The sequence below is a fragment of the Bubalus kerabau genome, chromosome 1 (assembly GCF_029407905.1).
Source record: "Bubalus kerabau isolate K-KA32 ecotype Philippines breed swamp buffalo chromosome 1, PCC_UOA_SB_1v2, whole genome shotgun sequence".
Taxonomy (NCBI): Eukaryota; Metazoa; Chordata; class Mammalia; order Artiodactyla; family Bovidae; genus Bubalus; species Bubalus kerabau.
Window position 1 is genome coordinate 3,079,470 of NC_073624.1, and position 14,684 is coordinate 3,094,153.

General features: G+C 54.6%; 1 protein-coding gene across 3 annotated transcripts in view; it reads right to left on the reverse strand.

Annotated features, from left to right (window-relative positions):
• TBC1D22A (TBC1 domain family member 22A) overlaps positions 1-14,684 on the reverse strand; it is a 259,570-nt gene that overhangs the window by 232,972 nt on the left and 11,914 nt on the right. For all 3 annotated transcript variants that reach the window (XM_055561649.1, XM_055561589.1, XM_055561514.1), the window contains exons 2-3: positions 4,336-4,392; positions 2,912-3,246 (exon numbers count right to left, since the gene is read on the reverse strand). In XM_055561649.1, coding sequence (XP_055417624.1) covers positions 2,912-3,246; positions 4,336-4,392 — 392 coding nt within the window. The remainder of the gene's footprint in view (positions 1-2,911; positions 3,247-4,335; positions 4,393-14,684) is intronic.

The window sequence follows — 14,684 nt, forward strand, 5'->3', positions numbered from 1 at the left end:
CCACCAGGGCCCACAGGAAGGGCCCCATGACTGTCTGAACATCCCAGGCCTCCCCAAGGAGGGAGGCCGGGATCAGCACCCGGAGAAAGCAAAGGAAGCCAGGTGCCCCGCAGGTGGGCTGAGGGACCACCAGAGCTCACCCAGCCGCTGAGGCGAGGTGAGACGGCGCCTGGCACCCAGGACCCAGCACGGGCAGAGGCAGGAGCGGGGGTCCCTCGAGCCACAGGACGAGGAGCCTGCAGGGAGCGGGGGACCCACAAGCACGAGGCCCTGAAAGGGCTGCAGGCCCGCAGACCTAAGTCCCCGTGAGCAATCTCATCTTCCAAAACGGAAATTCAGAGTAAGAACTAAACTCAGGAAATGGGGCAAGCGACACAGCACGGAGCAGACACGCTGACGGCCACGTCCAGCAGCAGCTGCCAGACTCGGCTCCCTCCCCGCGCAGAGCGGGCCCTTCACACCAAACACACCCCTGAGGGAGCCCTGGGGCCACCGGGGAGCAAGATGACGCTCGCCACCACTGGGCAGAAGCTTCCATGAGAGCCTGCGAGAGTGGGCGCAGCGGCGAGGCCGCCTCCTTGCCTCGGGCTGCCCTCGCCTGCGGGGCCCCCACACTGGCCTCCTCTCAGGGAGGGGGGCTGGAGTGGTTGGGGGGGCAGGGATGGGGGCACCAGAGGCCCCCCGCCAGGGGAATGCCCCCTCCCCCAGCACCTCGGGACTCTCCAGGAGAAGGTGTCGCGGAAAGAACAGGTCCACGTGGCATCGCGGATAAACGTGCTCAGTCTTATTTACCTCAACCGCAAAGACACTCCGTGTGACTTCACTCAGACATTAGGGTCACACGCACCCCTGAGCTGCGCTCTGAGGCGGATCTGGGAGGTCAGGCGAGAGCGACAGCCCCTGAGGAACAGCGAGACCTCCAGCCAGGCCCCCATCACTGAGAGCAGAAAACCCACCACCGCCCCGCCTCCAGGGTCCCCAAGGGTGCGAGTCCACTGCCACCTCTGGTGTCCACTCAAGACCCACTCACAGCTGGGCCACAGTCCAGCTGCAGGGACAGCCCTCGCCTGGCTGATGCCCACCAAGCCTGTCCCGGCCAGTGACATGCTTTGCCACTAACCCAGCAATGCCCCGAGTCAGGCAGAGCGCCTCCGACTTCAGGTACAAAGGCAAGAGACATTCATGAAGAGAGTCAGGGCAGCAGAAGGTGAAGCGCTGGCCCGGAAGCCCACTGATGAGCCCACCGTCCGCCTCCGCCAAGGCAGGAGGCGGCCACCTCCCCAGGGCTGGAGGCCCGAGCCGCTGGCAGCAGGGAGGCCCTGCAGGCGCCGTGCAGGGTGACATGCCCACAGCAGCCCTGCCAGGCTCCCAACAGACGCTGGAGAAGCCGAGCTTGTGCTCCTCTGTGCCCCCACAGAGGACCGTCCAGGGCATGCAGAATTCCAAACCACCGCTCACAGGAGCAATGAAGTCAAACGGACCTCGTGGGCCTCACAAAAGCAGAGGAGGCCCCACCGGCCCAGCAGGACGGGGTGGCTGCCGCGCCACGTGGGCAGCAGGTCCTGAGGGCGGTTTGGGTTACATCAGCGGCGTCTACGCAACTGCGCAGGACGCCCAGGAGCAGCCAAGGGGGTGGGGGCGTGGTCCCTGCCTCCGTGGCCCTTGCCACTGGGGCTCCAAGAGTTGCAGCCTCGGCAGAGCCCACTGCAGGAGGAACCCGGGGCCTGGGAGTGTGTGCCCTGCCCAAGAGCACGGGACGCAGTCAGAGTGCCCGTTACGAGCCACAGGAATCCTGCATAACCTGGAAAGGCTCAAACTGGGTGCCCTTCCATTTTTAGGCTCAAATACTTCAAAGTTCACTTTGTGTGAAATAAAAATAGTTTAGATTCTAATTTGAAAACTGATTGAATGAAATAACTCATGCTATTCCACAAAGAACACGGTAACGCTTCCTAGATTAATTCCCAGAATGTGTTTCTGAAACCTAGAGCTGAGTATGAAACCTAATTTGGCCCCAGCCAGCGGGCTGCCTCAGGCTGTGCTGATGACCTCATTTTCTTCTCTGTAAACAAAGGGCGAGCCCCCGAACCCCCAGAGACCTCGGCGGGAGGGACCCCCACACCCAACCCCTTACCTCCCTGACACTGCGGCCCGAGGCCACTCTGACCGCTGGATTCAGCATCTCAGCCTACTTCCCACCCTGCTCTGGGGCCGCCCCGACCTGTTCTGACCCCGGTACCCACCACCTTCTGGCACCCGGGCCTCCCCACACGTCACGTGGAGGCTGCTGTCCATCCCCTGACCAGAACGGACGCTCCACGCAACAAGGGCTCCGTAGGGCAGCCCACGCCCTGAGAACGCGGCCTGACCTGTCACAGGTTAAACAGTGGTGCTGTCTGATGTCTCAGCCCCTCCAGCACAAAGAGAGTGCAAGTGATGGAGAGCGCCAGGCACGTGGATAGGAGACACGGCAAGAGCTAATCTTGCAGAGTTTAGAATCAGAACCTGGCGATTCCAGAGAGCAGACACTCGCCCTGCAGATGCTGAGTCCACGTGTTGGGGACCGGGAGGGATCATCGGAAGTGGCCAGGGGCAGATCCAGCCCTGAACACAAGGCGGGCCAAGCCCCTGGGCTGGAAAGGCCCCCTGGAGCAGCCAGGGCATCCTGGGGAGGGCAGGGTCCCCTCAGCAGCCCACAGAAGCTCCCGCCCGGCCACACCGTCTGGAGGGAGATGCACTCAGCCAGGAGGACGAGAGGAAGCGCAGCTGCCTCTGCTGACCAGGAGGCCCGCGGCTGCTGGATCTCCGAGCCCCCGAGGGCTGGGACTCTTTACCCCGCCACCCTCCGCCCTGGGGAGAGGGCTCCAGGCCTCTTTTTGGAAACCCGCCCGGCTCTCCCCACCGCCCCCACCTTCGGGACAGGATGCGTGGCTCTCGCTGACGGACTTCACCAGCCGGAGGTCGCCGCCGGGGGCCGCGGAGGGGTCCACCAAGGGCTCTGCCGAGGGCTCCGGGGCCCCGGGTGGCCGGGGGCGCCCCTGCCGCTGGCTGTGGTTGCGCAGCACGCGGTGGGCCGTCTCCATGACGACCGCAGTGTTGAGGCTCTCGGCCGCCATGGCCAGGAGCTCGTCATCGTCCTCGCCGGCGTCCCAGGCGTCGCTGGTGTTGCTCTCAAACTCCTGGAAGGTGCTGACTCGCTTGGCCTTGACCGGCGTGGTTGGCACCTTGGGCGTGGCCTTGAGCAAGCTGCAAAGCAAAAGTGGTCTGTACTCGCACTCTGGGGGCTGAGCGTGGTCACCCTGGGACAGGTGAGAGAGCAGCCCCTGGGACAGTCATGCTGCATCTGTGCCCCAGAGACCGACGCCTGAGGACACGCAGCAATGCCCCAGGCCCACAGATCTGTCGCCCCAACACCTTCGCAGATGTCCAGCAGCAGCAGCTGGGGCTGCAAGCGGGGGAGACTGTTCACAGGACACGGGCCCTCGGCAGGTGGGTCTGGATGGATACGGGACAATTCCGAGGATCCCGCACAGCGAGGCAGCACACCACACAGGCTCCCCCGAGCGCCGGGAGCTTCCTTACACACTCGGTCCTTACACGCTCGGTCCTTCAGGGCCACCCCTGCCCCGCACACGCCTCTAGACAAGGAGCCCAGATACAGGCTGAGCAAGCCGCAGGCAGCGGGCAGAGAACACAGGATGGCACTCAACCCGCATCAGCTACCGGAAGTGAAAAAAATTTCTCTTGTGGGCTCTCTGCTTTTCTGACGGGGTCCTCCCTCAGGTGGTTCAGATAGTAAAGAATCTGCCTGCAGTGCAGGAGACCCGGGTTCAACTCCTGGGTCGGGAAGATCCCCTGTGGGAGGAAACGGCCACCCACTCCAGTGTTCTCGCCTGGAGAGGTCCATGGAGAGGAGCCTGGTGGGCTGCAGTCCACGGGGCACAGAGGCGGACACGGCCGAGCAACCCACACACTACCGTCAGCACAAAAGGCTGTGACGCTGGTGAGGACGTCCAGCTTCCCGCTTGGCTGTTGCTGCCCCCAGTGCTCTAAGCAGCTGTGGCCAGACCCCAGTTCACAAAGGTGTGCCAGGCCCCGCCCCAGCCCCGGGGGCCCTGCAAAGGCTGCCCTCCTCTGCCCTCCTGTGCATGGAGCCGCCTCCCTCAGAGGCTGGGCAGTGAAAGGCAGGAGCGCCTCCCGTAAAGCAATCGCTGGATTCGTGCTGGCTGAATGAAGGGCACTCTCCTCCCCATCGGGAACGCCAGGGACCTGGGGGGTCACCACACCCCCCAGGCCCAGCCTGGGAACAGCCTCACGCAACCCGAGGTCACTTACGTGCCGTGGACCAGGGGGTCGAAGGGCGGGTGCTGAGCGCCATACACGTGCTGGATGCTGTTCAGAAAGGAAGGAGAATAAGTTAGCTTCTCCCCGGAGTTCACAAGGGCCCCATGGACTCAGGAAGCAGGCCAGCTCCTCGAACCGGCGCCAGAGGGAACAACCCCGGCCACCACAGGGTCCCCAGGGCCCGTCAGGAAGGCTGAATGACACCAGACAAGGCCACCCCCACACACAAGCGGGGCATTCAGCCTCCCGGCGAACGGGCCTCAGTGAGGCACCCACGGCCCCAAGGGCGTCACCACAGGGCCTGGGGCATTGGTCAGCCTCTGCTCCTGGCCTAAAAGACTGACCCAGACACACCCCTTGGGAAGCTCTCACAGGGGCACCACTCTGCCCAGAGACGGAATACAGAATTACAAACACAATTTTGTTAAGACTGCATGGTTTCATTACAAAGTCGGTACTCATCAGAGTAGATCTGGAAAAAAAAGCGGGGACAGAAGAACTCACAGGGCACACTGGCCAGCTGAGCGACCCGACCGACGCACACTGCTTCCTCCCACCAACGCCCGGCCAGGGGACCTGAGGCAGGCCGGTAGCAGAGACGGAGGAGAGAGGCTTGGCAGGTTATGACCCTGACCCTCAGCTCTCCCCCTCTTCTTGTTCAGAACACACACATGAGACCAGGAGGGGCCCCGCCATCCTGCCACATGAGAAGCAACCACAAGAAATAAAGCCCCTCGTGATGGATGGGGGGGCGGGGGGGCAGCTTACAATGAAGACGGGAAGACAGCGGGACTCCCGCAGGTTGGAGCTGTTAGCTCTCAACCTTGGACCACTCCCTAGACGTCCATGGCATGAAATAAACAAGCCCCTGTTTGCTGAAGCCACGGGCAGAGTCCTAACTGCTGTGGTCCTCGTGGAACAGACAGCCTCTGTAACCCCGATGCAGAGCCTTGAGGAGTGCCTGTGCACTCAGTCGCTCAGTCGTCTCTGACACTTTGTGACCCCATGGACTGCAGCCCGCCAAGCTCCTCTGTCCGTGGGATTTTCCGAGCACGAATACTGCAGTGGGCTGCCATCTCCTCCTCCATGCAGGGCGCATGTATGTAAAGATAAATACAGACACGGAGGAGCTTAGTACATAGATGAAGTCTTCTTAGCCTTTTAAAACGAAATCCTACCTTGCTTACTCAGTAATATATCAATATCACAACTACGTCCCCATATTACTGTCCATCAATCTACTTAAATACATGTACTTTATATCATGTGATACACATGAAAGATACATACAGCATATTTACACTTTAAAACCCAACACGGCAGGCGCAAGCGGTCTCCCCAGACATTTCTCTGCAATTCCCATAAATCTGTAATTATTTCCAAGCTTCCTAAGTCTTCAAAAGTCATAACAACATGAGCACCGTCTCCCTGGACAACCTCACCTCTAATTTCACGCCGCCCCACCATTCTGGTTACACGGTAATTTGTTTTCCGTGTTGATTGTGAGCTCTTTGTTTAAAACTCTGTGTGGTTATAAAAACAGCAATAAACTTCTCTGGGGACAATACTGTCACACAAATATAACCTCGTGAAGATAAAGTCCTAGAGAAGGAAGGCCTGGGACACAAAGGATACACGTGTATCAACGGCATAAACGGCTGACCCTTGAACCACGTGCAGGGTGGGGTGTGGAACTCCGCATGGCAGACAGCCTGAGTGTGACTTCCAGTCAGCCCTCCGGACCCGCGACTCCTCTTGATCTGGGGTTCTGCATGCCCGGCTTCAGGCCACCTGGATGGTGTTGGGCTGTAGCATCTACTACTGAAAAACACCCGTCTGCCAGTGGACCCACGCGGTTCAAACCCACGTTATCCAAGGGTCCGCTGCAGAGATCACTGCTGTTTGATGGGAAGAAAGGCGTGTAGACGCTGATCGTGTACCTTCTCGATTATTAGGGAGGCTGAGCCATCTTGAAACATCCTTTGTCCATCTGCGCTTTCATAAACCGCCCGTTTGAACTCTGCCCACTTCTAAGAGGTGTCCACCCTGATCTCACTGATTTGTAAACACCTCTTTGTAAACAGGACTCCTCTGTCATTGAGGCAGTGAGGTGGGCAGAATAACGGTCCCAAAAGCGTCGCCTCCCAGCCCCAGCACATGTGAACCTACTACCTCACACTGTAACGGGGAAGAGCCTCGTGTTTCATCAGAATTAATCACCAAAGGGATGTTGCCCATAAGCTTTAATTACACATAACAGCCCATCTCTGGGAACCTTTGTTTCACTCACAGAAACCGTTTCACCAGGCCCACCCGTGAACGACTGCGGGCGGCGGAAATTCACACATCCCCTCAGGAGGCCGATTGGGAACCAGGAAGTGCGTGACCTTACGCCCTCCCCGTTGAGTATAAAAGGGGCCTGAGGCCTAATTCAGGCAAGGCTGCGGGTGGTGCGTACACTCGCGTTCTTCTTAGTTTGCTGGATTTCCGAATAAAGTCATTCCTGCCCCAACAACTCGTCTCTGGATTCCTGGCCTGAGTGAGGCACGCAGGACGAACTTGGTCTAACAAACTGGGGGACTCATCGAGGAGCCTCGCTTGCTCGTGTCCAGCCAGCCCAGCCAGGGAACTTTCGGGTAAGGAGGGCCCTGGCAGCTGCCTGGACCACTTGTCCTGAGGATCCGCATCCTCCCCACAAAGTTCCCTGAAACAGCACCAGCCGCCCCAGCGCTCAGCAGCGGGAGCAAGGACTCAAAGCTGGGGAGCCACATGGACTCCATATACCAGGGTGAGTCACTCCGGTGTGTACACCCGGGAGCTGCTTCCTCTCCGTTTGAGCTTGTTTTTCTAGAGTAAGCCAGTTTGTTTCGTAGCTGTATTTGAGTGGGGCACCCTGCTGGAGAGAGGAAAGAGGTGCTGGACTTGCACCACATTTGTGAGCCGGCGGGCTGGTTTCTCGGATGCTGGCCCCTGGGCAAGCCGTTTGTGCTTTGATTCTCTTGAAAAAGAGGAAGTGTTACAACTGTCCCTGGAGAAAGCCCTCTGGGGTGCATTTTGGACCAGGATCTGAGCACAGCTCTGAAGCCACGGGTGGCCGTGGCACCTGTGCGGATCTCCGCTGGGGGTCCAGGCAGGGTTACCTCGGGGCCCTGTGCGCTTACTGCGACCTTCGCTGCGTTAATTACGTCACCTAATGGGCTCCTGTGTTGCTGGGATACGCAAAACTCAAGACCAAACGAGGGTTTATTTAGCATTCTGCTTGTTCTGTGGTTCTTTTGGTTTCATCTTATTCGGTACTGTTTGTCCATTTACAGCCAAATCAGTTTTGTGATACTTAACTTTTATTGATATCAAAGGGGGAAAAGGAAGAAAACTGGTCTGTTTTTGTCCAAGAGAGAGACATTCTGAGAAGAGGGAGGTCTGGTTCCTAAGATCACCAAAAGCTAGAAATAGAAGTGTCTTTTCCATAAATACTAGTGAAAGGGCTCACCTTGTAGACTCCTGACCCTGATTTGTCCCATCTGCCAGAAGCTCAATTGGAATCCAGTCTTTTGTAACAGATGAGTTTCACACCGCTGTACCTGAATCATAGCTGACATTTTTATGAGGTTCCAGCGTTTGCAAGTTTGTACATGAGTTACAGAGGTGTGGCACCAACCAGGTTAATTTGTAAAAGAACTGTTAATTGGCTTAGAGGAAATTTAAGTGCTTACATGAATACTCAAATATAAAAAAGTGGCCAGAATGAGTTTCAGGTTCACATGATCTAGGAAATACTCAGTATTGAATCAGTATCTGGTGTGAAAGTTTTGCTTAAGCTTGCTGGTTTGATACAGATGTCTTTATAGAGTCATCAACACGAAGTATAATTATACCTAGATTTATTAGACAATAATACCTTATTCCTGTTACAAAGACTGTTCTTTTTCTTGACGACAATGTGACAAAGCTGTTAAGTCAATAGAGGTAAATAAAGCCAAGGCCTTTGCAGTAAACCCTATGGGAATGATGTTTTGGGAATGTCTAACTAGATAATCCAGACTTTCACAACTTAGAAGGTAAGACTGAACTTAAAATCTTAAAGATTCAGTTCAGTCACTCAGTCGTGTCCAACTCTTTGCGACCCCATGAACCACAGCACACCAGGCCTCCCTGTCCATCACCAACTCACGGAGTTTACCCAAGCTCATGTCCATCGAGTCAGTGATGCCATCCAGCCATCTCATCCTCTGTTGTCCCCTTCTCCTCCTGCCCTCAATCTTTCCCAGCATAGGGGTCTTTTCAAATGAGTCAGCTCTTCATACCAGGTGGCCAAAGTACTGGAGTTTCAGCTTCAACATCAGACCTACCAATGAACACCCAGGACTAATCTCCTTTAGGATGGACTGGTTGGATCTCCTTGCAGTCCAAGGGACTCTCCAGAGTCTTCTCCAACACCACAGTTCAAAAGCATTAAAATCTTAATGGTAAAGTGGTACAAAGCCTGAATTTTTGGTTCTCTAAGAGGACACTGTTTTCTTAAAACACTGAACTGCTTTTGGTAACTGTTTCTTTAAGTGATTCTGTATTTGCATTGATCTTTTATCACGGGTTAAAATTTTTTGATATTTTTTACAAACTTCCCAAAGATCATGTTCTAAGTAGGGTTCATCTGACCTCTAGCTAACGTTTGGGTTTGCCAGAGGGTCCCTGGAACACCTCAAATATTAGTTGTTTTCTCTCCATCTCAGAGGAACGTTAAACTATTTGGGCCCACTGGGTGTGTTTGAATTGCACGGGAGGCACTGTCAAATGAGTGGTGATCAAGCATCCTTAGAATGCATCGTATGGGTAAACGTTTTCTTAGAATGTATCATATGGGTAAACATTATTTAAATAGACACTCTAGAAATTACATGGAACTCCTAACACCTGCTCTATCCTGGTAAGTCACATCCGTCATCAGCTGCGTAAGTTTCTTGGTTGTCTGTCGCAGGACTAATCAAGCTTCCGCTCACTGCTGTCTGTGGTTTCACAGTGGCTTCCGAATGAGTGTGTGTTGCTCTGTGAAGAAGCAGGGAAGGATGATGACCCCTGAGTGTGAGCCATGTGTGCCACTGCACCCGGGAAAATAGAAGGAAGGCAATGAGTGAGGGTCTGGTGCTTCAAACCGCAACCGCTCTGGCTGAGCAGACACCCCAGCCGCTCTGGCTGTCACGCCAACATACCTGCCCTTTCCATCCCTTCCGTCTCTACCCAGCCCCAGTTCCTGACGCTGGGGCCCAGGACTCCAGGCCCCCATGAGGACCAGTTAGAAAATCCTGTTAGTTTCTAGGGAGCAGGGACTTGGTGGAGTATCGCTGTCTAAGAGCCGACAGGGTGTCTAATGTGAGCCAGGAGTCACTCCCGGGGCAGGGCGGTTCCCCTTACATCATTACCTCGTAGGGGCTTAAATGTAAACCACCAGCCGGTTGGCTTTCCCAGACTTCTTTAATTGGGAAGATCACAGCCCTTCTTATGAGGAGGGTCCGCTACACCTGAAGGCCCTGAACCAAACTGGGGGCCAGCGAGGGAAGGGGCCCTTACTAGACCCCTACGTATCAGTGCCTCTCAGCAGGGCCTTGGAAAGGGGAACCAAAGCAAAAGAGTTTGAACAATACTCAAGAACTTTAGCCAAACAAATGAAGAGCTCACTGAACTTTTTCAAAGAATTTATTGGGCCTACAGACATCATACTACAGCAGATCCCAAGGCCCTGGAAATACATGAATGGTCAATTTGACCTTCTGGGGCAAACTGCCTCGGATACCAGGAGGAAGTTGCAAAAATCAGACAGGACATTTGGAATGAACCCTTCTCGACTGGTAGACGTTGCTTTTATAAAGTATTCAACAGGGAACAACAAAGGAGAAATACAAAACAAAAAGCCACTTTCTGGCAGTGACGCTAGATTTTTGGAAGGCGGTAACTCTAAAGAGAAGCAAGTCCCACTGGAACAGTGCGCCCACTCTGAGGAGGAGCAACACTGGAGAACAGATTGCCCTCTGCTGAAACAGAAGGAGAACAATTAAAGATGAGAGCCTCTCACACGGTGTGAACAGAGAGACGCGCGCGGAAGAGGCCCAGGGGCTCCCTTGGCCTTGAGGCTCCTCACACCCACGGGAGCCCGGAGACACGGACATGGGGAGTGAGCTGATTAACTCCTGACAGATTTCACCCTGGAGTTTTCACTGGAACAGCTTGACATCAGAGTCCCACCAGAACACTCTTTAAGCCTACAGATGGAGCTCGTGAAAATCCCAGAAAAGCAGACAGAGCTCTTTCCCCCAGGGTCTTAAACATAACCCAAAGACCACTGTCAGACCGCCCCAGATGGGGACTCAACACAGAGGAACCTGCCCACCAAGGACTGAAAAAGAGACTTGACTCACGTGCCTCACACTGTAAAATCGCAGATAACCTGCTGGTGTTTGTGGACAGCTGCAGGATGGGTGGAAGTATATCCCACCTGGAGGCAGTCTGTGGTGGTTAAAGCCTTCCCTGGGGAAATCATCCCCTGATTCGCATCAAGGCGCTAAAACAACTCACATCCTGGAGTCCACAGTCAACAGGAAAAACCAAGAAAACCAATCATACCTCGAAGAGGAACGCCGCTAAAATTTCGAGAGACATTTAGCTTGGGATAAGCCCTTGCCAACTGCCCTGTTACAGGTCAGGGGCTCCCAGAAGCAGGCTTAAATGAAGCCCCTGTAGAATGCTGTACGGTAAGCCATTCCAACCGTCCGCAGAGACAAGAGAATCCAGGTGCTAGAAGGCCTGGTGGCTGCAAAGCACATTAAAAGGCTGGGCTCGACACTAGTCACGGAGCTGCCTGCAACAGGCCTGCCCGTCCATGAAGCAGACGGTAATTCCACTGTAGCTGGAGAAGCGGCGACCAACCTGTGTAACTGTGTCCAAACAAACAGCACAGGAATTTAGGGTATGCAGCAGGAACTGGAAGCAAAACTTCAAGTTTAACTACAGATTAGACAAAGTGCCAAGAGGTTTCACTGGTTCAAACAGTCGCAGATTAAAGGACTGACTAGAGACCTAAGGCGGACTCGTCGCCTCGGTTCAGCAGAATGGCCTTTGCTCCTCTACCCACAGGAGTGTGGGAGGGACGCTGACAGTCGGGCGGTAACAGGAGAGACTCTGTTCTCTCACAAGTTTATCACCAAAGGGCCGTTGCCGAGAAGCTTGACTTACAAATAACGGCCCATCTCTGGGGACCCTGCCTCCCAGGAACCCTCCTGACCAAGCCCACTTGTGAATGGCTGCTGGAGGAAGAAATTCACATACCCCGGATGAGGCTGATGGGAACCAGGAAGTGTCTGACTTTGCTCCCTCCTCTTTTCGTATAAAAGGAGAATTCTAGCTCAGACACGATGGTCCTTTGGAGCAGGAACCCACCATCTTCTCAGTTTGTTGGCTTTCCGATTCGAGTCGCTGTTCCTTGTCCCAGCAACCCGTCTGGATTACTGGCCTGTCGAGCAGCGAGCAGTATGAGCTTAGACTCGAGGACGACATGGCAGAGGGGGCCCTGCAGATGCAGCCAGGGGCACACGCCTGGGAGTGCAATCTGCATCATCCAGGTGGGTTCGATCTCATCAAGGTCCTCAAGAAGAAAACCTCCCCACCTGCGGTCAGGGGGCCATGATTGAGGAGGAACGCTGGGAGTGAGGCTGCGTGGCTGGCTGTGAATGAGCACAAAGGGGGCTGAAGTCACGGAGTGCAGGCAGCCTTGAAAAACTGAAGAGGTAAGGAGACAGCTTCTCCCCTAAAGGCTCCAGAAAGCCCCACCAACACCTTGGTGTTAACCCAGGGAGGCCTAATGCAGACTTGACCTCCAGAACTATAAGGTAATAAATATGTGTTGTGATGAGCCAAGAGGCTTGTGGTAATTTGCTTCTGCAGCAATAGGAAACTCACATTGGTAGCGAATCTATTTTCCTGACATGTGGGAGCCTTAAAGGTTAAGTCATCACACTTCTGGGCTTGCCTGGCAGCTCCGTGGTCAAGAATCCGCCTGTCCATGCAGGAGAATGTGGGTTTGATCCCTGGTCTGGGAGGATCCCCTGGAGACGGAAATGGCAGCCCACTCCAGTACTCTTGTCCAGGAAAATCCCGTGGACAGAGAAGCCTGGTGGGGTAAAGTCTGTGGGGTCGCAAAGAGTCAGACACGACCGCACAACTAAACAGTAGCGGCAACATCACACTTATCCTTACGGAGGGCTCTGCTCCGAGGACGATACTTGGAAAAGCCCACCCCACTGCCCCCGTCCATTCAGGCTGCTGTAACAAATACCACGCACTGAGCAGCTTATGAACAACAAGATCTGATGGCTATGCAGGCTGGGAAGCCCAGGATGGAGGCGCCTGCAGATCTGGTGTCCGGGGAGAGCTCCCTTCTCGGTCTGCAGACCCTGCCTCCCTCTCCTGGCAGAAGGGGACAGCCCTGTGCGTGCCACACACCTACCAGTGCTGGCGGGGTCCCAGCTGACGGCCCGCACCAACTGCTGGACGCCCGAGGGACTCAGGCCCCCACCTTCGAGACGTCCCAGGGACACCCCTGAGCCTTCTCTTTTTTTTTTTTTTTTTTTTTTGCCAAAAACAGTCTCAGCCTGCCCAGGCCAAGCACCACCCATCTGTCGTGGTCCCGTCTGAAATTTCCATGGCTGTCTCTCTGACCTTGGCAGAAAAGTTTCCATTTTTCAGAATCCAAAGATCTGGGTTCATGACCCAACACAAGCTGATAAGAGTGCTAACCAAGTAACTGCTCAGAGCTTCTGCTTCCTCATCCAGGAAATGGGAATAAGAATGTGTACACAGGAGATACCCTCGTTAACGGCACTGTGAACACTGCACAGTGACCGACGGATAGTGTTTACCAACATCAGCAACCAATCTTTCCACGGACGCCGGCACTCCTCCATGGCGCCCCACGGCGCTCACACAGCTCATCGCCAGCAGCCAGTTCTGCCTGCAGCCCACGCCCTGCAGGTCCTGTCCCCGGAGGTCCGAGCGCCGTCCCGTACTGCAGGCCCCGCCCCTCCTGGACATCAGGAGACCCACTAACTCTTCACGGGAAAACACCTGTGATCACTGAGCAGAAACGCTCCAACAAAGTCCAAGTTCAGACTAAAAGCGACCTCATCTTCTCTTATTAAAATTACGTTTGTTTGGTCTTGCATTGTGAAAGAGAAAAACAGGCTTCAACAAAAGCCCTTTTTAAAGAGTAAGTGGCAACTAACACACCCACCTCATTTCAGATAACGAAATCTTTCTTTAACAGACACATTAACCCATAAACTTTTTAATAGATTACACTGCTTTAAAACACTGAAGTAGTCCACTGAACCCTAGTGATTCCTTATAAAGTGCAGGTCAACGTGACCTAGTTCCACTGCCAGCTACATGCTGGAGACAGCATCTCACAAGCACGCAAGGGAGACGGGATCGGCAATGACTGACGCCAGAGAGGAAAAGTGAGGAAAAATCTAGATGCCCGTTATCAACTGAATACATTTAAAAAACTAAAATATACGCATAGAATACCAGCCACAGCAAACGTGAAGGAACTACAGCCACACGAATCAAGATGGGGAAATCTCGTTAACGTGACAGTGAAGAGATGAATACACACACAAAATGCTAGTCACTACTGCTAAGTCACTTCAGTCGTGTCCGACTCTGTGTGCCCCGTAGACGTCAGCCCGCCAGGCTCCCCATCCCTAGGATTCTCCAGGCAAGAACATTGGAGTGGGTTGCCATTTCCTTCTCCAATGCATGAAAGTGAAAAAGTCAAAGTGAAGTCGCTCAGTCGTGTCCAACTCTTAGTGACCCCATGGACTGCAGCCTACCAGGCTCCTCCATCCATGGGATTTTCCAGGCAAGAGTACTGGAGTGGGGTAAGTCGTGTCCAACTTTTTTGAGGCCCCATGGACTGTAGCCTGCCAGGCTCCTCTGTTCATGGACTTCTCCAGGCAAGCAGACACTGCAGTGGGTAGTCATTCCCTTCTCCAGGGGATCTTCCCGACCCAGGATCGAACTGGGTCTCCTGCACTGCAGGCGGGTCCTTTACCGTCAGAGCCCCCAGGGAAGCTCCTGGTGGGAACAGACCCCACACACCCCAACTAAAAGTTTGCATATAGCAACAAAGATCCCTCAGGCGGCACCGAAGATCCTGCAGGCCACAACTTAAGGCCCAGGGCAGGCAAATAAAAAATCTTTTTAAGTGAAACTTGAAAAGGACTAACTTGTTATCAGCGGGCAACCGTGAGGACCAGGAGCGGTGTTTTCCGGGCCCCATTTGTCAACATCCT